The sequence below is a fragment of the Tachysurus fulvidraco genome, chromosome 7, assembly GCF_022655615.1.
Source record: "Tachysurus fulvidraco isolate hzauxx_2018 chromosome 7, HZAU_PFXX_2.0, whole genome shotgun sequence".
Taxonomy (NCBI): Eukaryota; Metazoa; Chordata; class Actinopteri; order Siluriformes; family Bagridae; genus Tachysurus; species Tachysurus fulvidraco.
In genome coordinates, this window is record NC_062524.1 from 28,473,991 (window position 1) to 28,499,102 (window position 25,112).

General features: G+C 38.8%; 3 protein-coding genes across 3 annotated transcripts in view; 2 read left to right on the forward strand and 1 right to left on the reverse strand.

Moving 5' to 3' along the window:
- The window catches only part of LOC113649943 (natural killer cell receptor 2B4-like), a 469,259-nt gene that overhangs the window by 404,896 nt on the left and 39,251 nt on the right, over positions 1 to 25,112 (forward strand). The gene's annotated exons all lie outside the window — the stretch shown is intronic.
- LOC125138421 (signaling lymphocytic activation molecule-like) overlaps positions 1 to 25,112 on the reverse strand; it is a 53,387-nt gene that overhangs the window by 23,621 nt on the left and 4,654 nt on the right. The gene's annotated exons all lie outside the window — the stretch shown is intronic.
- On the forward strand, positions 7,593 to 25,006 carry LOC125145127 (signaling lymphocytic activation molecule-like). The gene is made up of 7 exons (XM_047815935.1): positions 7,593 to 7,982; positions 22,612 to 22,781; positions 22,863 to 23,198; positions 23,706 to 23,993; positions 24,361 to 24,471; positions 24,546 to 24,613; positions 24,697 to 25,006. The coding sequence occupies exons 2-6, from the start codon at positions 22,697 to 22,699 to the stop codon at positions 24,584 to 24,586; spliced, it is 861 nt and encodes a 286-aa protein (XP_047671891.1). The 5' UTR covers positions 7,593 to 7,982; positions 22,612 to 22,696; the 3' UTR covers positions 24,587 to 24,613; positions 24,697 to 25,006.

The following is a 25,112-nucleotide window of genomic DNA, read 5'->3' on the forward strand; positions in this document are numbered from 1 at the left end:
ATGGATTCAAGTAGTCATGTATATGTTGTTTCTCATTAGTATTATTAGTTATCATTTGTTAAATATAGTTCTTGTGTTAAATGTATATGCAAATATATTTGTATATAATACTGTGCAATGATGCGAACTTGAACATCACTTAGACCTGTAGACGCTGGCAGGTGACTCTAGAGGGTGATAGTGAGTTTGAGGACATAGAGCTTCATTTATATATGAAGAAGCCACTCTGGCAGTCATCAGCAAACAGTTGAAAGATAACTAATTTCTATCTGTGTTTGTGTTTTTACAGGTAAGATGAGTGATGTGGCATCACAGTTTGTGTTCATAAAATGTTTATATGTTAGTTATATGTGTTAGTTTGAATAATGTGTATATTAAACCAATAAATTAAGCGGTTGAGGTACGGCCGCTGCACCCGCGTGATGGATTGCGCAATCGCGGCTGGGAGGCGGCCGACGCCGCTGCGCTGTTGGAGGCCGCGTGATGCATTGCAACTTAAGTGCCTAATGTTAGAAAATATCATTACAATCGCTCGTTGTTAGGAAAGAGCTGTTATTTGTTTATTGTTACAGTTGTGTTCTGTACATCTGTCATGGGGAAGGGAAAACTAATTGATAGAGATTGTTTACAACAGCGCACATAAAGAGAAATAGCCTACTAAAAAGGAAACAAAGTGCTTATACACTGTTTGTGTATAGTTATTGAGTATTATTGTCTGTCTGATGCCATGAAAATGTTAATGTGTTACAGACAGTATTCAGCAATATATTTTCATTTTCTTTTGATGTGTTGTCATAAGATTGTGCAAAGTGAGTTTGAGGACATAGAGCTTCATTTATATATGAAGAAGCCACTCTGGCAGTCATCGGCAAACAGTTGAAAGATAACTAATTTCTATCTGTGTTTGTGTTTTTACAGTTCTTTTTCAGCAATAAAACAATATATGTCCCACCAGAAGTCTCCGCCTCTTCTGTGTGTGCAACGTGTGTGTGTGTGTGTGTGTGTGTGTGTGTGTGTGTGTCTGTGTGTGTGTGTGTGTGTGTGTGTGTTTGTGTATGTTGTGCTCAGTTCAGTTTCAGTTATTAAGGAATCTGATGGCTTGTGAAAAGAAACTGTTACACATCTGGTCGTGAAGCCCGAATGCTTCAGTATCTTTTTCCAGATTGCAGGAGGGTGAAGAGTGTGTGTGAGGGGTGTGTGGGGTGAAGAGTGTGTGTGAGGGGTGTGTATGGGGTAACTCTTATATATACCATGTATACAGTATATATACTCTTATATAAACACGGCCATTCCCCTCCCCCACTTGAGTTACAGCATTTAGCAGACACACTTATCCAGAGCGACTTACATTTTATCTCATTTTTATTCAACTGAGCAATTGAGGGTTAAGTGGCAGCTTGGTGGACTTAGGAATCGAACTCACAACCTTCCGACTGATAGGCCAACACCTTAACCACTAGACCCCCACATCCCAGGACAGCATTTTCCCACATGGAAAAAACCTATATAAACATATATGTTTCAATATAGGTTTGATATAGGTTTTTGATATAAGTGATATATGTGGGTGGAGAGCTTTGGTGGAGAGAAGGTGTGTGAAAAGATGGCGCCGGTGTGTGTGGCAGGCCGTCTGTTCTCTCTAACCGTAATGTTTGTGTTGTTTTTCACTTTTAACAATGTAGACTCTCTACTGGTGTATGATCGCCAGACACTTCTGAACATTAGAGCGAATATGGAAAATATGTTAATTTATAATTCTGGTGACTCGAAAACCTCACCTCACCTGTACGATTTACCTGCATATCTCTGCCGAACGCCGCTTCCTGATCAGAAGAAAAAGCTACATAGACAGCGGGGGAAGCGTGGGGGCCTGCTAGTAAAAATTAAATCCCGGCTGGCAGTTTCCCGCAGTCCCTTAGAATGTTAGCGGAGTATCAGGTAGTCGACTGCTTCTATATTTCCATGCGCTCTTTGGATCCTGTTTACACCTGGCTGGTACCGGTGGTCGACGCCAACGAGGAGTCCGGGGTTCCCCGGTCAGTGTCTCCCCGCTTGCGGAGAGGTGGAGTAAACTCATCGTGCCTACGGGTGTTAGATCGTAAGACCCGGATAGCAAATAATCCAGCTCCAGCCAGGATTGCTCTGGTAAATGCCGGATCTCTGATAAACAAAACGTTTATCTTAAATGACATTTATACCTCAAACAACTTGGATCTACTGTGCGTGACTGAAACCTGGATGAATGAGGGTGAGTTAAGCCCGTTCGCAGAGATTTTACTGTTAAACTGTGGCTTTCTCAGCTGTCCACGACTTACAGGACGGGGTCAAGGAGTTGCTATTATTTTTAAGGAAAAATTAAACTGCCGGCGTGTGATGTGCAACACGTACACAAGCTTTGAGCTGATTGTGTTTGAACTGAATCAACCTGACCCAGTGCTATGCGCTGTGATTTATCGTCCTCCCAAATACCATATAGACTTTATAAACGACTTTTCCGATTTTCTGGCAGAAATCATGCCGAAGTATGACAGAGTTTTAACCGTTGGAGATTTTAACATCCATATTTGTTGTCCCTCCAAACCGTTGGTTAAAGACTTCCTAAATCTCATTGAATCGTTTAATTTAACACAGTTTGTGGCCAACGCTACTCATGAGCACGGACACACATTAGATCTGGCCTTATCATGTGATCTACCTGTTAATAATATTAATGTTTGTGATGCTACTTTTTCTGACCACATGTCGGTGCTATTTGAGATTTCTTGTTTCTGTAGTCCGAAGCCACGTGCTCCTGCTCATCGCTATCGCTCATTTAACTCTTTAACTGCAAAACGGTTTGCTGATGTTTTTAAAAACACAAACATGGCCTTCTCAGTGTCCACTCAACATTATAATACTGATGAGTTAACCTCATTATTTTATTTTTCTTGTGAGAATGCACTGGACATTGCTGCCCCTTTCAGGACTATGCGTGCTAAGCCAAAATCTGAACCATGGCTGAACCACACTACCCGTGCTGCAAGGCGTGAATGCAGGAGAGCTGAACGGCAATGGAAAAAAGATAGACTGCAGGTTTCATCTGATATCTTGAAAGACAGCTTGTTCAAATATCAAAAAACTGTAAAAACGGAGAAGTCAAGGTATTTCTCTAATGTCATCGCAAAAAATTCTCATAAACCTCGTGTTCTGTTCAATACTATTAATTCTGTTTTACATACATCTCAACAAATAAGTTTGGAATCTTCCAAAGAAACATGCGAACATTTTTTGCAGTTTTTTAACGACAAGATTGTGACTATTAGAGCCAATATTGTTCACCCTTCTGCTGATATGTCTTCTTTCCCTGTGTGCTCCTCTGTTTTCAATCAGTTTGAGCCAGTGTCTCTTGCTTATTTAAAAGACATCATTGATAAAAGGAATCCATCTTGTTGTCCCTCAGACATTATTTCCCCAGATTTCCTAAAGAAAGTTTTTGAAACGCTTGGCCCTAACATACTGACGATTGTAAATAGTAGTCTCACTCATGGAGTTGTACCCCTACATTTTAAACACGCTATAGTGGAACCACTGATAAAAAAAACCTAACTTGGATTCATCGGCTCTTGCTAATTTTAGACCCATTTCAAAACTCTCATTTCTCTACAAAATATTGGAAAAAGTTGTTTTTAGTCAATTATTAGCCTATCTAGACTTGCATGGCTTGCAAGAGTTGTGCCAATCTGGTTTTAAATCACTTCACAGCATGGAAACGGACGTGTTAAAAGTTTATAATGATTTATTATTGACCACTGAAGCAGGTAACTATGCTGTTCTTATGCTGTTAGATCTTACTGCTGCGTTCGACACCATAGATCACAATATACTAATCTCTCGCCTTGAGCATTGTGTTGGTATAAAGGGTGCCGTGTTACAATGGTTCAAATCTTATCTGGGTGAAAGAACTTTCTTTGTACGTCTTGGGGAATTTGTGTCTTCTACTGCATCTCTTGTATGTGGAGTCCCTCAGGGTTCTATTCTTGGACCGATTTTATTTTCTTTATATATATTACCTTTAGGGTCCATTTTTAGGAAACATGGCATTTCATTTCACTGTTATGCAGATGACTTGTAACTCTATCTGCCTTTGAAACGGAAGGATGCAAACTCTGTAGCACCTTTGCTGAGATGTCTTGAAGATATTAAAGCCTTTACTTCTTAAAGTTTAATGAAGATAAAACTGAAATCATTTTATTTCGACCTGGCGGTAAGATTAATACTCGTGATGTAGATCTGGGTGACTTAAAGTCATTTGTGAAGCCTGTTGTCAAAAACCTGGGGGTTTTAATGGATGGTGACTTTAAACTAGAAAAACAGATTAATTTGGTAGTTAAATCGTGTTTTTTTTTTCAGTTAAGGCAATTATCTAAAGTCAAGTCATTTGTATCTTTTACTGATTTTGAGAGGGTCATCCATGCTTTTATGTCATCCATCATTTTATATCATAGTCTCTATGTAGGCATTGGTGAGGCATCTCTAACACGCTTGCAAAGGGTAAAAAATGCAGCTGCATGTTTATTAACAGGGACACGCAAACGAGAACACATTACACCTATATTGGCTTCCCTTCATTGGTTGCCCGTTCATTTTAGAATTGATTTCAAGATTTTGCTTTTAGTTGTTAAATCATTAAATAAGATTGGTCCTAAGTATCTTTCAGACCTATTAACGCCATATGCTCCATCCAGAGCACTTAGGTCTGCTGGGCAACTGCTTTTAGTATCCCCCAATGCAAGATTAAAGAGCAGAGGTGACCGTGCCTTTGCAGTAGCGGCCCCCAAAATCTGGAATAATTTGCCTTTGTACATTAGGCAGGCTCCTTCACTTGCTGTTTTTAAATCACATTTAAAAACATATTTGTATGGTGCAGCATACAACGCAGTATGAGAGTTACCTGTTAGGAGTTCTTTTTAGTGTGTGTTACTAATTATTATTGTATTTATTGCATTTTTATTACTTTTATTTAGTTTTTATTTTATTTATTATTATTATTATATGCTTTTTAGTTCTATTGTTTATTTGATATTGTTTGTACAGCACTTTGGAGAACACCTGCTGTTTTAAAAAGGTGCTCTATAAATAAACATTGATTTGATAAAATTGGCCGTTTCCGTATATTATAGGTACATATATGCACGTATATTATGCACCTATATGTTCACCTATATAATAGTAAAATTTAAATCCATAGCTGCTAGGCAACATAAATAAAAGTCCAAAATGTAGAAATGTACATTATTTACTTACTGCAGATCAATCAAATAGTACAAAACAAAAAATATAGTACAAGAACAAAAATAAGAAAAAAAACCTGCTAGGTGCCATAAATAAAAGTCCAAAATATAGAAATGTACTGTACATTATGTATTTACAAGAACAAAAATAAGACAAAAACTGAACAGTAAAAAAAATTATCTTTTTGCTCTTCTCAGCTCCGTGAGCTTCGAATTAATAGATGTGCCTATCTGCCCTCGGCTGGCTGCCGGCCACTTCTTCAACGTAGCATCTAGAGAAGACAAAATAATAAGACATTATTATTATTCTATAGGTTTCATCAGGACTTGTGTTTTATAAAAAACACTATACAAATAAGATTCCCTTATCCCCCATGAAAATCTTACTCATCATGAATGTATTGTAATGTAACAACACACACAGGATGCAGACTGGTAGTGTACCTTATTCTTTGAAAGTTTGTCATGACCCTCCTCCTGGTGCTTGTATTTGGAAGCTCCTCCTTTTTTATTGTCAACCTTGAGAGAGAGATAACCAAGTCAGTTACCTTTTACGTTGAAGCCTTCTCAGTCGGCCCCTAGCTGCTCACGGTACTTTGTTTGGGATGTGAGGACGTTTTATTTGCCATTGTGTGCCATCTTTTTCCATCTTGATCAGTTTAATTTGGAGAGTTTTCAAGTTCTGGTTCAATAAAATTTAAATGTTATCATGAACTGCAAACGTTTGTCTAATCATGTTTACCAAATCTAACATTATTGGACTAAAGCAAATTAGCATACGGCTAACATGAAAGCTAAGCTATATTCAGGTACCTAGCAAGATTCATTTTATACTTCTTTAAGTACGAGCAGAACCATTTAATGTGGTATTTAACTACATAACGTCAGGTAAAGTTTGCGTGTAACTTACTTGCCACGTGAATAATTCTGTCTCGGTGCTCGGGGCCGGTTGTCGGCCTTTTCGCCATTCCAGCTTCTTGGTTTTATCAGTCCTTTCAAAAAAGTCTCTAACTGAAAAATTCCAGACACAGTCGAGGGGCAAAAATACTATGGACCCCTCTATCCTCACCCTCAGTCCATTCTAGTAGGACATAGCGGCTCTGCAACGCTTTTATCGCCATTTTACTCCCAGCCACTATCTTTCGGCGCCAAAAATGAAATACTGCGCGCTGGGCCGCATGCGGATAACGTCATCAACTACGCGACGCTGTAGCGGTCGATCTGAGCTTGCCAGTATAAATAACGTTATGGAAATAAGACGCAAGAAAAGCATTAGTATGGATCCACAGTTGCCAAAATGAGATATGAGCTACAAAATGATCCTGCCATTAGCTATATAGAAGACATATCTTGTATGTATAGGGCTTATATGTGGATATATGTGAAGCAATAGGCCTGTATATGCATATATGCACCTCACTTTTGCCTATATGTGGCATATATACGCATATATGCAGCATATATGCAGTATATATCCACATATAGATTCTTTCCGGGGATGATGAGTAGCGATTGTACTTCATGACTGTTTTTGCAGACTTTGACATTTTATGATATATGTACATTAAGGAAAATATTCTGCAGTTCTCTAATAAATGGGTATTTCATGCTATTCTGTATCACATAGTCTCCTCCTGCGCTCCCGTTGTGGACAATGTGACTGTAAGGCAGCGCTGATTATTCATTCATTCATTCATTCATCTTCTACCGCTTATCCGAACTACTCGGGTCACGGGGATCCTGTGCCTATCCTCAGGCGTCATTGGGGATCAAGGCAGAATGCACCCTGGACGGAGTAGCGCTGATTATTTTTATTATTATTTTATTTTTAATACATTTTGAATTACGTTTGGATTTTACTAGATGTATATAGCCTAAAACAATCGGCACAAATGACATTGTTGTATTTAATCTCCATGATAATGTGGATATAACGTATGAAATGTAGCGAAAATTAAATGTCATTCATTCTTATAATCTTAGAATTTATTTATTACTAGCATAAATAAAAATCAACCACACAGTATAGTATTACGAAAAGTCCGAGTTTCACACGCACAATTATACACATATTGGTAGTTAAACGACTCCGTCCAGGGTGTATCCTGCCTTGATGCCCGATGACGTCTGAGATGACGTAAGACATTCAGATCTGGCAACCCGTGTGCCTTTCAGCCACACCTCGCGCCGGATATGATCGCTTTTCCACTGCCCGTATAACGAGGAGAAAACAAGCTCTGTGATTGGCTGTGATTGAGAGCGAGCAACGCGCACAAAACAATCCGTGAATAAGGGGCTGGTCCTAAACATGCAGGAAGTACTGATGTACACCACATAAACTGTCTGATGTACACTGTATACACTGTATACACTGCCCGCGCAGTGATTTGCCTTGACTATTTATGTTTAAAAGTAGCCGTGTACAGTGCGGGATTTGAGGCTGGTTCACGTACGCACATCTGCGGGTGATCTGTGATTCACAAAGGGGACATTGCTTACAGGTGTGCGTACGCATGGTTTTATAAATCGGGATTTTTTTGGGGGGTACGTAAACATTTAGTAGGGATCCTACGCACAGTTTTATAACTGAGACCCCTGGTCTTTTTACCATCGTATCACAGAAAACGCATGAACTGACCAGGTGTAAAGCCCCCCTAAGGTCACGCTGAAACAAAAGGAATAACAGGCTGTGAAGTCTCCTCTACTTCCAAGGTGAGCACATGCTTTATGTCTGAAGGTTTGTTTGTGTGTGTGTTTATACTGGTACTACTGGTAAACAAAACGGACATTGTCCATATTTCACATCGCCTTTGATTAAGAGGAAATAAAAGATCTCACTTGTGTGTGTGTTTTTTTTTAATTATTATTGTATCGACAATATTGACACATTCCTCATAACCCAAAGCTCTAATTACCCTTCTGTACGGGTTGCCAGGTCTGAATGTCTTACGCTTAAACGCTACAAACGATTAACTATCAATATGTATATAATTGTGCGTGTGAAACTCGGACTTTTCGTAATATTATACTGTGTGGTTGATTTTTATTTATGCTAGTTTCTTTTCTTTCTTTTTTTTTAATAACAAAAAGCACCAACAAACAAAACTCGTTGGGGAGCAGGATATACATGTGTATACATACAATACAAATGTCACAAAGAATTTCTTAAAAAAGAACAGAGTAAAAAAACAAAAAAAGGGGAGAAGCTTAAATGCACAAGTCAAAAAAGGCTAAAGAAGGTAGAAAACAAATATTTAGAACAGTACACAAAGAGAGACTTATCAAAATAAGTTTCCTAGATATGTCACTATACATTTTCCTTGCAATTTTAGTAGATTTGATCTTTTTCAGTGAGGGAAAAAACAGTTTAAAGTCCTTTATAAACCAAACAAAAGAAGGCTTAGAACACCTCCACTTACTGCAATGAATGATATTTACCCATCATAATAATCTTATTGAGTAAATCAGATACTGATGAATCTATATTGTCCATATAAAAGAGTATGTGTGACAGGTTGAAAGTAGGGATATTATCCATCTTAAGTGACAACCAATTGTGTATCTCAGACCAGAAGCTCTTAGATACGGGGCAAAAAAAACCCATGTGTTCCAGAGTCTCATCAGCCACCTCACAGAAAACACAAGGGTCTACATCAAATTTACTTCTTCTACTAAGAAAGTCAGTGACCGGATATATCTTATAGATTATTTTAAAGTGGGTCTCTTTAACTTTTGGGGAAATGGGCTCAAAGATTTCCTCATATCTATTAACCGGTTAGAAAAGTTAACGTCTTCTCTTCTAATGACATTTATAGATAAAACTAGGGCTGGATGATATGGCTGAAAACTGTATCACGATATCAGTGTTTCATATCGGCCGATATCGATAATTATTGATATTTTTTATGACCCCTTTAAAATAAGGACCAGGAGAAAAATATATTACATTTAAATTTTTTTTATTTTGAAGGTTATTTATTAGGTTATAAGTTGAAGGTTAGTTATTTTATTTTGAAGGTTATTACTTAACCTTCCTCGGATCAGAATCCCCTCAGTTATTAAGACAGAAACGTCAACAACCAGGAAAACTAAAATGTAAACATAAGTCTAAAGTCACAATGTACACTTAACAATTATCTCAACATTTTAAGGTGCAAAATGAAATAAAATGTAAGAAATGCTTAATAAAGTGTAATAGTGCAAAGTGTTAAATATAAACAGAGAAACCTGAGACTTTAGTGCTAGGAAGTTCACTAGCTGTTCACTTTCTGGTGAATAAAGTGTTTTAAACATAAATAAAACTGAGGTAGACTGAGATTAATCGAGTATTCTACCGAAAATGTCATCAATTAATCGAGTAGTCGGTTAAAATGTATTTTTGCTTAATTAAAGAGCAATATTAAATATACAAGAGAAACTAATTGGTTTCCTTTTTTTTTTTTTTTTTAGAAAAATGAACTTTTATTTTTTTAAATACATAGTATGCAATGCATACAACAATATTTTCTATCACAAATAAACATTTAGATATTAACCATTACTTTCAAATTACTTTTTTAAAGTAACAAAACTAAGGCATACATTAAAATAAATAAATTAATAATAATAATAATAACAATACAAAAATACTGCCTTTAAGTCATGCAACTTCAGAACTAAAAGATTCTAAATCTACAGCTCAGGCATAACATAAGCCTTTACTGTCTTCTTGGAATGATTTGTGGTATTTAAAAGGCAAAAATCATGGACAGGAACTTGGACCAATGCCCCTTTTCCACCAAGGCAGTTCGAGTGCTGGTTTGGAACCAGAGCCTAATTTAGAACCAGTTCTTTCTGTTTCGACAGACCAAAGCACCGGCTCTGAACCAGGAAAAGCGGTTCTTAAGTAGCACCAAAACGTTGCTGGTCTAGACTTAAGAACCGCTGGGGGCGGGGCTACTGTTAGCGCATTTGATAATGTACCTTAAGTTTACTAATGTTTAATACACTTTTACTTTACCGCGATATGATACGTTATCAGCACACATGATAGTAGGTAGCTACATGCTAAGGCTAATTTTTTTCTGTGTTAACGATAAAATAACGTTATGTACTTTATCAATTACAACCTCCGTTTATACAGATTACATGGAGCCGCACGTACACGTTTTATTCGCCGCGTTTGGATGCCAATGTACGTTCGCAAAGCCACGAGCATTAACAGTAAAGCAACATCCGCCATTGTTGTTGTGTTTGTGTTTGCCGCTGCTGTACTAACGTTGCTGGGACACGTGACGCGTATACAGTGACGTCACACTCGGCGCTGTGATGGCTCTCTAGCTGGTGGAAAGGCAAACCGGTTCTTAGAAGGTTCGCCAGTAGAACCAACTTTGAACCAGCACTAGCGCTAGCTCTGAAGCAGCACCCGGTGCATTCCGGTGGAAAAGGGGCACTAAAGGCCATGCATGGTTTCACACTGAGTGCTTTAAGCATATACAAGCATGGACGACGTGCTGTTGTGGTACGCCAGCTTCGATTTTCTGGCGTTTTCTCCTGTTTGTTTTTTTCTTTTTGGTCATTGCCATTGCGCCCTCCCATTTTGCAGCCCGCACGCACCCGCACCCTTAAATCAAAAGACAGCTAACTCCTTGCGTCTCCTTCCACTTTGACACCACGTTGTCACACGCTTGCACACACACAAACACAAACACACACACACACACACACACACACACACACACACACACACACACATGCTTTAAAATGAATTAAAAGAGGCTTTAAATTAAATTTAAAAGATACATTTTTGTAATCGAGTTACTCGAGGAATCGTTTCCGTCCTGAGATACACCTGTAATATAAAACACAAATCTGAAACACTACAGTAACATTGTTTGAAATATTAAACCTACAGAAATCTGAAAAAGTAGCTGACTTTTCCTCTTTTATTTACAATTTCCTCGCTCGCTGCGGCGGTCATTTTCTGTTTATCAGTCGCCGGTTACAGAAGCACGAGACAATATGGCGCAACCAAAATTGATACTGTTACATGATTGGCTTTTAGCATGTCACTCCCTACGTTGCTAGGTTACCAGAGAGCGCTTGCCTTTGTTAATGCAACCAAACTTGCTTCGCAACCTCTGTTTTCTTCCGACGAAGGATAAAAAATATCGAACATTTTATAGAGCACATTTTATATCGCTATCGTTCACGTGTCTATCGCGATACATATCGTTATCATTTTATCGCCCAGCCCTAGGTTAAACTATTCCTAAATATTTCACTTTGTCTTTAACCTCAGTTGAAGAGATGATGGAGTCCGTTGTTGAGTGAATGGGAAGTAGCTCACATTTTTTAATATTAAGGGTTAATCCTGAAGCTTCAGAGAAAATCGAGACTGAATTTAGGGCAACATCAACCATGAATTTATTTTTTAAAAGGATTGCTGTGTCATCTGCAAATTGACTAATTTTAAATTCCTTGTCAAATATTGAGATCCCATGCAAATCGGGGTTATGATTAATGAGCAATATAAGTGATTGAGTGGCTAGAATAAACAGTTTGGGAAAAATCAGGCATCCCTGCCTAATACCGCGGGGTACTTCAAACCTAGGAGTTATACTAGGATTCAGGGATACAGAACTATATATCAGTATAAAACATCTTAATTATTTTACAAAAGTTACTCCCAAAACCTAAAAAATCTAAGATTTCAAATAAAAATGTATGTACAACAGTATCAAATGCCTTGTAAAAGTCAAGAAATAAACAGGAAGATGACAGGAAGTTTGTGGGATTATATGAGAAAAAAACAAAACTGCACTTGATGTTCTGTGCTCAGTACGGTTGTGTTACCAAAGCGTTCCTGTTTGTTCGAACCGCACCGAGTTTTTTTTTTTTTGGTGCCAGATATGCTTAAACACATCTTGCACCAGCAACCTTGACATGGCCAGATTCCACGTTATCTCTTTATTCTGCATCTCTGTATCTACATTATTTCATGCATTGCGTGGCTGCCAGATAATTGGTTTTAAAGGGTTTTTTTTTTTTCAAAATAAATCAATTAATAAATAATCATTTAACAATCAATGATCGTGATTGGCCCATTACTGTGCAAGGTGTATCTTTTATAGGGTTTTGTGTTTTAATCAAATTGCAGGACGCGTATCTAATTCAAATCGGCACACTTAATGTCTTCGGCTTTCATCTTGAATAAATACGTTGGCTTTTGAAACCATGATAGTGGCCATAGGTAAAACGTGACCACTTCAAATTTGATCATTTTATTTTTATCTAACTCTAAACTAATCATTAATGCTTAGATTATTCAGATATATTAGTTTTTACCTTTGAGTAATGTCAGTTTCTTATCTGGACCTTTATAAGGAATTTAATCTAACCAAACCATTATAAAATATTTGAACAATCTCCATGCAAGTCTCATACTCATGTTACGGAGTATAATTTTATGTCTCCTAGGTGTTTTTTTTATTATTATTATTATTCATTCCAAGTGCTTGAGAATTACAGATTTTCCCATGGCACTCAAGTGCATTTAATTTGAACCCAGTTGTTTGACCATCTCCTATGCTCACGAAGCCTTCAGCACTCTCACCGTCAACATACAGAAAGGATACAGTAAATCTGGCTTATACAATGTGGGAGGTGGACATTTGGAGGACGGGAACGAGATGAGTTAAAAGTAGGGCTGGGCGATATGGCCTAAAATGAAAATCCCCGATTTTTTCACAAAAAATCGATTTACGATTTCAATCAATTTGTCCTGTATATTTATATATATTTATTATATACACCTGAGACAGATTCCAAGGGACCGTCTGCAAAGTGCAAAACCCGAAAAGTGGATACAATAAAAACAGAATAACTTCACTGTAATACACTGTACTCTCACACACTACTGATGTCCTGATAGTTATACTACAACACGTATTTTGGGGAAATGTCTTTTTGTATAATTTTTATGATTTTTCATATAAAAAAACAGTACAGTGAAGTTATTGACTGTTTTTATAGTATTCGCTTTCGGGTTTTGCACATTGCAGACGGTCCCTTGGAATCTGTCTCTTAGGTGTTTGCACATAGGGGCTTTTTACACCTGGTCACTTCATGTGTTTTCTGTGATCAGATAGCTATCCGATAGTAAAAAGACCAGGTCTAAATGCCCTCCGAAACGGTTTCGAGACGGATATAAATCCGATCAATCAAACCCCTTCAGGAGGTGGTCTGGGACGCATTTCAGATGAAATTGGACAGGTGTAAATGAATGTGGTTGTTCAAGCCACATACATCAGCGCTATACTCCTCCCAAACGGAAGTACGTCACTCGCAGGTGACTCGCGAGTCGTGCATCGCGCCAGAAACAAATATGTTTTCCCACCAGCGCTGGCTCTGATCTTTCACCCAGGCGTCTCGTTTGGTCTTAAAATGCGCTGCTGCCGCAAGCGAAAATGCAGAAAACAGTAAATGCTGTTTTTTGTAGCAACCGCATACACCAAAGTGTGTTCCATTTCAATTACCCCAGAAATGAGGTCAAATATATTTGCATATTGGGCGGGAGTAGAAAGATCGGATTGATATTCGATTCGCCGAGAGGCGTTTATGTGGCCTGATGTAAATGGAACAGTTTTTACAACTCAGACAGCTATCGGATCAGAGACAACACATGAAGTGGCCAGGTGTAAAAAGGCCCATAGAGACTTGTGTATTTTGTCCAACTTGGAGGAAAGCTGATTTTGAGGAAAATTGGGTTGTAGCTGCCTCTCTACATTACTACGATTTAAAAAAAAAAGCGGTGTTATTTGTGTAATAAGAGCGTTTAGGTCAGGAGTTATTGACTCGGGAATCTCAAATCTGTGAATTTGTGAACTTTACTTAAGTCACAATATACAACATAAAGTATAATGTTTGTTGATGCGTAACAGGAATTCTCTGCATTCATGATCACTTTCCAACGTGCCCCTTCTTATCATACTGGATACAGTTTGTAACCATTTCTAAGATGGTAGGTTGTTTTTTGGCGGTGTGTTTGTGCTGCCGTGGTGTTTTTCATTTCGCAGGGCACAACATCTCTCCCACTCGACAGCATGCTTCTGTTTAAGGTGCTGCAGTAAATTAGTTGTACTGCTACCTAAACACACTTTGCAGTGGGGTGTTGTGTGTTCTGCGTCTGACGCCGCAAAACAGAACCAATTCCATATGACAGATGACACTGTGCCTTTCTTGGGAACGAGTTCTTCCCTGCTCGCTGCTATGTTGTTTGTGTATCTCTATGGCAAACACGTGGGGGGAGGGAGGGCTGAGCCCATTCGGAACTACGGGAGCCCAGAGGGGAGCGTCAGTGGGTGTTAAAGAAAAAAAACGATTTTCATTCAAACAAATTGATGTAAACTACACATTCAAGTTAATCGATTTATCACCCAGCCCTAGTTAAATATCTGTATACTAAAGTCTGCTCGCTTGGTGGCCATCTTGGCATCAGTCCCAGACAGTTATTTCCAGGTACAGAAGAGCAGCCTTCAATCTACTAGAATGAGAAGAGGTGAGAAATGGATTGACAAGCTGACCTTTCAACCACAGATTCGAATCAGCTGCAAAAAGTGGTCTTTATTTATTTTTAGGTCATCCAGACTTGAATTGAATTGGGGCATGGAAGCCTTTATTATCAGCACATATACATTAGAGCACAGTGGAATTCTTTTATTCACATATCCCAACTGAGGAGGTTGAGGTCCGAGAGCAGGGACAGCTATGATAATGGAGCAGAGAGGGTTAAGGGCCTTGCTCAAGGGCCCAACAGTTGCAGCTTGGCAGTGCTGGGGCTTGAACCCCGATCTTGTGCATGGAGTATATTATAAGTGATGTTAGAACTTGGAAAACTTTCAACTTTCTTTTTTAAAGGTACCTTTACCGAACCTTTTTTCCACTCTCCAACTGTCCCTGTTTAGTAATTACACACTTCAGTTGCTTAACAATTCTAGCTTTCCTCCTAGAAAGTATCTACATGGAAGTGTTTTTTTAAAGCAAAAATCTTTGTTTTAATTGTCTTCTTACATATTGTCTATGTTTAGTTCAGATTTCTTCTAAGACTGTTTGTTTGTTTAATAAATGGGAACAATCGTTAGGTTTTCTCAAGTTAGCCTTAATGAGTATGAAAGCAGCGTTCGGATACGGGTCATTAACTTAACCGCTGGCATGTATGGCTGACTTAAGTGACCTTGGGATAGAGCAAACACGATGATAAATGTTTTTTTTTTTAACTGACAGTAAGGCGTACTGCGTAGTTAAGCATTCCTAAAGGTGCATGTGACATATCAACATGTGACATATCAAAACACTCAGCCCAATGCAAGGAACTGCCTCACAGGCATTCGGATTATGTCACATGCTCCTGTCCGCTCCCCTACAAAAGTATTGGCACCCTAGCTTTCTGTCCACTTGCCTCCAAAAGTAACACTAACCCTTATGTCCATTTGCCTCCAAAAAGCACCGGCCTTTGCGAATACTTGCCTCGTCAAAGCCAACATCAAAGTTTGTCGAACTTTACAAATCTAGTTTACACCTTGTTATATTCTGATGTTTACATAAACATCTAAGATTGATACAGAACGTTGTTGGTGTGGTGCTGTGGCAGGGTTCAGGTTATGCTCTTTCCTCTTTTCATGTGTTATGTCCTAAAACCCCTAGATATGCGAGATACGAGCAGGACATAGCAAGCTTTTTTATAATATTCTCCAAAACCAAACAAATTTAAGGTTTCTAACATAAAGCTATGATCGACTGTATCAAATGGTTTAAAAAAAAATCAACAAATAAATAATCAATTAAATCTAAAATGAGCTTAATATTATTGAAAATGTTCCAACCTTTCATAAATCCTGATTGACAATCATCAATTATAGGCTCAAAACATTTCTTCAATCTTTCGGCAAATATAAGTGCAAAAATTTTGCATCATTATTAATTAGTTTAATCAGACACCAAGTTCTTTTTTCCATGTTAAAGTACTTTGTATGTTTTTCTCCTTCCTCTAACCATTTCTTTCTTGATCTTTAGAAAGCACACTTTGTTTTATATTCATATATATAATCATATATCCAGCTCTAACTGTAGTTGTAGTAATTATGTAGTTATTTTTCTTTTCTTGATCAATATTATAATTTCCAGAAAAGCTTATAATTTCTTGTATAATTTTTTCTTCATTTTCTCATCTATGTTTTGCTATTTCTTTTCCTCTCCTTATGGCTAAAGTTGTAATGTTATATTTCATGAATTCCCAATTTGCACCAAAAGTGTTAGCTTTGCCTTCTTCAGGGATTCTATGATAACCTTTTTTGCTTCATTTCTAAACTTCACATCTGTCAATATATTCTGGTTCATTTTCCAATAAGTGAATGTTTTTATATCTTTGGATTTAGTTGTATTTAACGAGAGAAAAATAGCTTTATGATCTGTAAGAACAGATGGGTCTATAGAAACCTCATTAACATAATTAATTAAATTCCTTGAAATTAACCCATAGTCTATACGTGACTGAGAGAGAATTTTTTTACACCATGTAAACTGAATTTTTTCTGGATACTTATGTCTCCATATATCAATCCAAGTACTAATTTTGCATTGCTATATCATTCCACTGTTTTTTCAATCTGTTCTTCAAAGTTCAAAAATAAATGTTTATTTTGTGTAGTAGAATGACTTGCTTAGATATTCCCCAAAATAAGCAATTTAGTATTCTTTTCAATTACCAATATTACCCATCGACCCAAATCATGCATTTTAGTTTGAATAATTTTCCCCTTAAATGTACCTTTTAAGATCGCAACACCAGCTGCTCGATTACTCCCATATGACATCCATAAATCATCCCCCCATTGACTCTTCCAATAAACTATAATCTGACAAAGATGCATGTGGTTCCTGAATATAATTGAAGTCAAACTTAAATTTCCTGCAAAACAAAAATGCTGCTTTCCTTTTCAGCAAATTACGAACTCCCCTGGCATTTAAAGATAAAACTGACAAATGCCTCTTTTTGTTTCCACTGGCGAACCTTCTAAGAACCGGTTTGCCTTTCCACCGGCTAGAGAGCCATCACAGCGCCGAGTGTGACGTCACTGTATACGTGTCATGTGTCCCAGCAACGTTAGCGCAGCAGCGGCAAACACAAACACAACAACAATGGCGGATGTTGCTTTATTGTTAATGCTCATGGCTTTGCGAACCTACATTAACACCCAAACGCGGCGTATAAAACGTGTACGTGCAGCTCCGTGTAATCTGTATAAACGGAGGTTGTGATCGATAAAGTACATAACGTTATTTTATCGTTAACACAGAAAAAAATGTAGCCTTAGCATGTAGCTACCTACTATCATGTGTACTGATATGTATCATATGTATGTATCATATCGCGTTAAAGTAAAAGTGTATTAAACATTAGTATACGTAAGGTACATTATCAAATGCGCTAACAGTAGCCCCGCCCCCAGCTCCCGCCCCAAGCAGTTCTTAAGTCTAGACCAGCAACGTTTTGGTGCTACTTTAGAACCACTTTTCCTGGTTCGGAGCCGGTGCTTTGGTGGTCGAAACAGAAAGAACTGGTTCTAAATTAGGCTCAGGCTCTGAACCAGCACTCGAACTGCCTTGGTGGAAAAGGGGCAAAAGATACCAATGTGCTATATCAGCAACCTTAGGCTTAACAAATGTGAAACAAAACATGTTCCTAACACCTCAACAGTATAACTTCAACCCAAATTGACCTTAAGTCAAAGTACTCCCAAAAGACTGCACAGCACCACATTATAGTGATATTTCAAATATCAACGATCTATTCAATCTGAAAATTGAGAACATACTATGTGCTAAATGTCATAACTCCAATAATGACTGCATTGTCACTAACATATATAATTACGTGTATATATATATATATATATATATATATATATATATATATATATATATATATATATATATATATATATATATAATAACTTTACTCGTATTTAGGCTGTAGGGAGGTATTTCCTTTCCATAAATGAAGACTCGAACACATACGAAGTAAGCCTTCTTTCCTACATGCCGAGCAGCCTTCACCTTTGGCCACAGTTGTTTACGTATAGCTTTGTCCATGTTTAATTCCTTGTCAAACCGTAGTTCCTTGGACTTCAGGTAGGTGCTGGTTTTTGCTGCTTTCCAAATGTCTCATAAGGATCTGGATATAAACTGGATAATGATGGTTCTCCCTCTCGTGGCATTTCCATCAATTTTTCTTCCAAGCCGATGTACAATATCCACCTCTGCTTGTATTTTGCTGGTAAGCTCTGGAAGAACTGCACAACAAATATCCACGGCCTGTGCCTTTACGTCTTCACTCAACTGCTCCGCCAGATTGTAAATTTAAAATTCCATCTTCTTTTGTACAGTTGTACTTCATTAAGCCTAGAGTCGATCTTTTCATACCATGTGCGTCGCTGACTTCATGGATCATCTTCATGTCCTTATTAAAATGTTTCATGTCATTTTTGACATATTTTACTTCGTTGAAGAGGAATTCCATCGTTTTCTTTAAAAGCTTCAGTGCTCACCGTATTTACCCTTAAGAGTTCCTCTAATCCGTTGACTCTTTCATTTATGCATTGCATAATGTTTTCTTGAAGTTCATGCAGGGATGGTTCACCTCTACTTTTCTTCGGATCGGGGTGCAGGGGTTGAATCCGGTAAAGGAACATTGCATACTATGCATTTAAAAAATAAAAGTTAATTTTTCTAAAAAGGAAACAATTAGTTGTTCATTTTAAGAGACCCATCTTATTTTCTCTTGTATATTTAATATTGCTCTTTAAATGAGCGAAAATACATTTTATCCAATTACTCGATTAATCAATGAAATTTTCGGTAGAATACTCAATTACTAAAATATATTTGATAGCTACAGCCTTAGTGCACTGACTGGAACATCTTCAGGGATGCTGCAACCAATGGTGACTCCGTTTACTTGGAGGAGTACATGGCATCAGTGACCAGATACATCGGCAAGTGCTTTGATGACGTTTCCGTTTCCAAGATCATCACCACACGCTCCAACCAGAAGCCGTGGATGACTGCTAACATGCGTGCTCTGCTGAAGACTAGAGACCTAGCCTTCAGAACAGGGGAGAGGGTGGCCCTAAGAGCAGCAAGGCGCAAACTGTCCCGAGCCATCAAAGAGGCAAAGCGCGCACACACTCAGACAATCCACAGCCACTTTCAGGACAGCGGAGACACCCGGCACATGTGGCAGGGCATACAGGTTATCACGAACTACAAGACCGCTTCACCTGCCTGTGACAGCGACGCCTCCCTCCCAGATGCGCTGAATGACTTCTATGCTCGGTTTGAGGCGCAGAATAACGTAGCCACAAGGAAGACCATTCCTCCCCCAACTACCAGGTACTCTGTCTATCCACGGTCGACATGAGGAGATCTCTATACAGATTTAATCCATGGAAGGCTGATGGACCAGACAACATTCCTGGCAGGGTGCTCAGGGAATGCACAGAACAGCTAGCGGATGTCTTCACTGACATCAACATTTTCCTGAGCAGTGCCGTTGTTCCTATGTGCATCAAGACAACCACCATTGTCCCCATCCCAAAGAAATCTAGTGTCCTGCCTCAATGACTATCATCCCGTCACAGTCACACCCATCGCTATGAAGTGCTTCAAGAAGCTAGTCACTGGACCCCTGCAGTTTGTGTATCGCTCAAACTGCTCCATGGATGATGCCATTGCCACTGCCCTTCGTTTATCCCTCACCCACCTGGACAATAAAGACCCTTATGTACAAATGCTGTTCATAGACTTTTAGTTCATCATTCAATACAATCATCACTCAGCACTTGATTGGGAAGCTGAGCCTGCTTAGACTAAACACACCCCTCTGCTACTGGATCCTGGACTTCCTGACTGGGAGACCTGTCAGTCAGTCCGGATTGGGAACAGCATCTCCAGCACCCCCACACTGAACACTGGAGCCTCTCAGGGCTGCATGCTTGGTCCACTGCAGCACCTTGCTGACTCACGACTGTGCAGCAATGCACAGATCGAACTATATCAAGTTCATCGATGACACGACCGCGGTGAGTCTCCTCAGCAAGACTGACGAGTCAGCATACAGAGGTGTAGAGCTAACTGTGTAGAGTCAACAAACTGTCTCTGAATGTTGATAAATCTAAAGAGATGGTGGTGGACTTCAGAAGAGCACAGAGCGATCACTCCAGGCTGAAAAACGATGGATCATCTGCATAAATCGTCAAGAGCACCAAATTTCTTGGTGTTCATCTAACGGACAACTTCATCTGGTCTCCCAACACCAGCTCCATCACCAAGAGACCCAGCAGCATCTCTCTCGCTTTCTCGCTGAGAAAGGCACATCTCCTTCCATCCTGACTACGTTCTACAGAGGGACCATTGAGAGCATTCTGAGCAGCTGCATCACTGTCTGGTTTGGGAACTGCATCACCTCTAATCGCAAGATCCTGCAGCGGATAGTGAGGCAAGCTGAGAAGATCATTGGCGTCTCTCTTCCCTCTATCATTTACACTTACATTACACGCTGCATCCGCAAAGCCAACATTGTGGCATTGTGGATGACCACACACACCCCTCACACAGACTCTTAACCCTCCTGCCATCTGGAAAAAGCCAGAAGCCGAAGCATTCGGTCCCTCACAACCAGACTGTGTAACAGTCTCTTTCTACAAGCCATCAGACTCCTTAATAACTGAACTGTATGGACTGCACAGACCTACACCAAATACACACACTTCAACATGCATCCATCAACCTGTTTACATGCTGTTTTTGCACACTTTTTTGCTCTTTGCACACACTTTCTCACGTTTCAGTCCTTTGCTGTTTGGCACAAATCTCAGGAACCTACTGCTATAACTGTGTTCATTCTAGTGCACGCATCATTGTTGAATATACAGTATTTACACTGGTCGGTGCTGCTTTTGTTTATTGTGTTTTGTGTATAGTCTTTTGTGTATGGACTTGATTAGGAAAGGCACACACCTGTCTATATAGGTTTTTACAGCTTACAGTGCATGTCCAAGCAAATGAGAATCATGAGGTCGAAGGAACTGCCCAAGGAGCTCGGAGACAGAATTGTGGCAAGGCACGGATCTGGCAAAGGTTACAAAAGAATTTCTGCAGCACTCAAGGTTCCTAAGAGCACATTGGCCTCCATAATCCTTAAATGGAAGATGTTTGGGATGACCAGAACTCTTCTTAGACCTGGCCGTCCAGCCAAACTGAGCAATCGTGGGAGAAGAGCCTTGGTGATAGAGGTAAAGGAGAAACCAAAGGTCACTATGGCTAAGCTGAAGAGATGCAGTAGGGAGATGGGAGACTGCAGCCCTCCACCAATCGGGTCTCTATGGCAGAGTGGCCCGACGGAATCCTCTCTTCAGTGCAAGACATATGAAAGCCAGCATAGAGTTTGCCAAAAAACACATGAAGGACTCCCAGACTATGAGAAACAAGATCCTCTGGTCTGATGAGACCAAAATTGAACTTTTTGTTGTTTATTCTAAGTGGTATGTGTGGGGAAAACTAGGCACTGCTCATCACCTGCCCAATACAATCCCAACAGTGAAAAATGGTGGTGGCACCATCATGCTACGGGGGTGTTTTTCAGCTGCAGGGACAGGATGACTGGCTGTAATTGAAGGAAAGACGAATGCGGCCAAGTACAGAGTGCACAGGACCTCAGACTGGGCTGAAGGTTCACCTTCCAACAAGACAATGACCCTAAGCACCATCCAACCTGACGGAACTGGAAAGGATCTGCAAGGAAGAATGGCAGAGGATCCCTAATTCCAGGTGTGAAAAACTTGCATCATTCTCAAGATGACTCATGGCTGTACTAGCTCAAAAGGGTGCTTCTACTCAATACTGAGCAAAGGGTCTGAATACTTATGACCATGTGATATTTCAGTTTTTCTTTTTTAATAAATTTGCAAAAATTTCTACATGTCTGTTTTTTCTGTCAAGATGGGGTGCTGAGTACATTAATGAGAAATAAAATGAACTTTGTTCATCAAAAGTAAAAGATGTGTCTGTTTGAGCTGCCGAGCATTTCTAACAAGATTTTATCTGTTGTTTTGTTCCCTTCTCATATGTGAGAATTCCTGCATGGGTTTGTTCTCTCTATGCTGAGGAAGACATTTAATTTAGCCAGTTAACATGTCACTTTTTTGAAGTGAAAGTAAATATTAAATGTATAAGTAAACTTAAACTAGTAAAAATTGTACTGCAAATCCTGCAGCTGATGTAGGTTTCATGTTTGTTTCCTCAGGTTAAGGTCCATTTGATGAATTGTGAACATCAGAACAGCAGCTGATGTTGATGAACTTCATCGATCCCAAAGTTCTTTAGTGACGATGATGTTCAGGGCAATGGGACAAATCCTGGTGAATATTGTAGCAGAAATCAGGACTCTCAGGACTCTTCTTCTCCTGCTGTGCTGTAAGTTTGTGTTTTTCCTTCACAATCACACATCACAGTATAGTTTGTGAGTGAAATGATGAAGCTGAAGCTGTGATGCAGGTTTACTGTGTGAAGCTGGAGACGAGACGGTCACACTGCAGGAAGTGGAAGGAACCACTATAACTCTCCATACTGGGATAACTGGGAATCAGAGTGATGCTCGTATTCAGTGGATTTATCGACCTGAGAAATCAGAGGAAAAGATATTGATTAGTCAGGTGTTTAAAGGAGAAACTGTTACAGACATCAGTGAGAGATTTAAAGAGCGACTGCAGCTGGACAGAATCAGTGGAGCTTTAACCATCAGGAACATCAGCAGAACTGATTCTGGAGTTTATTTATTACACGTCATCAATGGAAGTGTCTCATCTAGGACTTTCAGTGTCAGTGTTTATGGTGAGTAAAAGTTTTTCATGTCTCCTTCATGTCTGTGTTCAGTCTCATAACTTCTTCATTAATAAAAAAAAGAAATACAACCTGCATGAAATAAATACTGATGTTGATTTGGTGAAGTAAAGAGATTTATCTAGTCTCCAGTGTCAGTGCTTTGTAACAGCCAAAGGTAAAGTATCTCTTCAGGACAGAAGTGTTTATTCACTGTAATTAAATGTAACTTTAAACAAATAATCAGATTTTCATTATTAAATAAAAAATGCACGTTTTTTGCATTTCTGTTGTATAAAAGAAATAAAACACTTGGGGATGTGCTGCTGTTATAGGGAAATAATCTTCAGGGTGAAACAGTAACCCTGCTACATCACAGCTTTCTACTGGCATCATGGGTGTAGAAATAATCCTGAAGTCCTGGGAAATTATTTTCTACATTGAGTGGGAATTCTGTTAATGATTAAAGATGCATTCTGTTTCATGTGACTAAAGTATTTAATGTGTTTGTGTTTTTAGCTCCAGTATCAACTCCAGTAATAATAAATGAAAGAGGAAACCGAAGTGTGATTTCCACAGAGTCGTGTTTCCTCCTGTGTTCTATGGAGAATGCAGAAGATGTGAAGTTATCCTGGTACAGAGAGAATGAGAGAATCTCCATCACCAATAACACAGATCTCAGTGTTCCCCTCAATCTCCCACTTCAAATACAACACAATGACACTAACACTTACATCTGTGTGTCTGCAAACCCTGTCAGCAATAAAACAACTTCTCTCAACATCACACAGCTCTGTGACGTCTCAGGTACGTCAGTGAGTCTAAACTCTCATCACTTTACTGTAGTTAAGAAAAGAATAATGAATATTCATGATGGAGTGAGACAGAGGTGAATAAACACTTTCCCGGTTTAATCTTTAGTGTTTTTACTCTTCAGATTGTTCAGATATAGTAAATACTTCATCAGTACTTCAGTGATCTGTAGTTTACTTCAGCACAGGTCTTAGTGTGTGTTGTATAAACTCTGTGATAGACTTTTATGTTATACATCAACACATGATCTATATTTTTATAACTACAAACTTATTGAAGTAACTGATTAAAATTTCTGTACTTTTTTTTGTTTTAAAATAATAAATTGATTACATTTCTGATTATATCTTAATCTGTACAGATGATCGTCCCCGTTCACGGTTTCCTGCTCTGATATCTGCTGGACTTTTTGTGTTATTAATTATAATATTAATAACTTTGGGGATTCGGCTGAAAAAGAAAAACACACAAGGCAAGTAATGAATCTTTCTGTTCATGTGTTTAGTTCAGTAACATTTAATCTGATAAATTTTTCTTTATTTTCAGAAAAATTCGAGGGACTGACTTACACTGCTGTGATTGTTTAAGCTCACAGTGCAGAGAGAGATAAAGAGGTAAAGTTGTGGGAAAAATGATTTGGTATAAAATCACAAGAGTGATAAAGCCTCCTCCTGATTCATATTCTGCTGTGTTACAGGAAGAAAACTCCATATTAATGGATGTTGAAGTATAGAGAGACCCTGTGATGTATTCAGACGTGAGGAGAGCCAAATAATTCAACACATCACTAAATGATAAACATTTTATATTTTTGCACTTCTCATGCTCTGTCAGAGTGACTCACTCGAAGGAAAGCTTTCTTCACTTTATCTACACATTGCTTATCAAGTCAAGTCAAGTAGCTTTTATTGTCATTACAACCATATATAGCTGTTATAATACACAGTGACATGAGACAACGTTTCTCCAGGATCAGGGTGCTACATAAAACAAAGACAGGGCTAAGGACTTATACAGTAAGTAGTCTTAGCCACGTAAAGTGCAACTGTGCATCCTGGTGCAAACAGTGCAAGACAAGACAGACAAGACAGTGCAGGACAAAAGACAGTGCAG

Excerpts from the sequence above, each read along its gene's own strand:
- LOC125145127 (XM_047815935.1), top strand. The coding sequence starts at position 22,697 with ATGATGTTCAGGGCAATGGGACAAATCCTGGTGAATATTGTAGCAGAA. Across the intron at positions 23,199-23,705 it reads TTTCAGTGTCAGTGTTTATG|CTCCAGTATCAACTCCAGTA; the intron begins GTGAGTAAAAGT and ends TTGTGTTTTTAG. Across the intron at positions 23,994-24,360 it reads ACAGCTCTGTGACGTCTCAG|ATGATCGTCCCCGTTCACGG; the intron begins GTACGTCAGTGA and ends TAATCTGTACAG.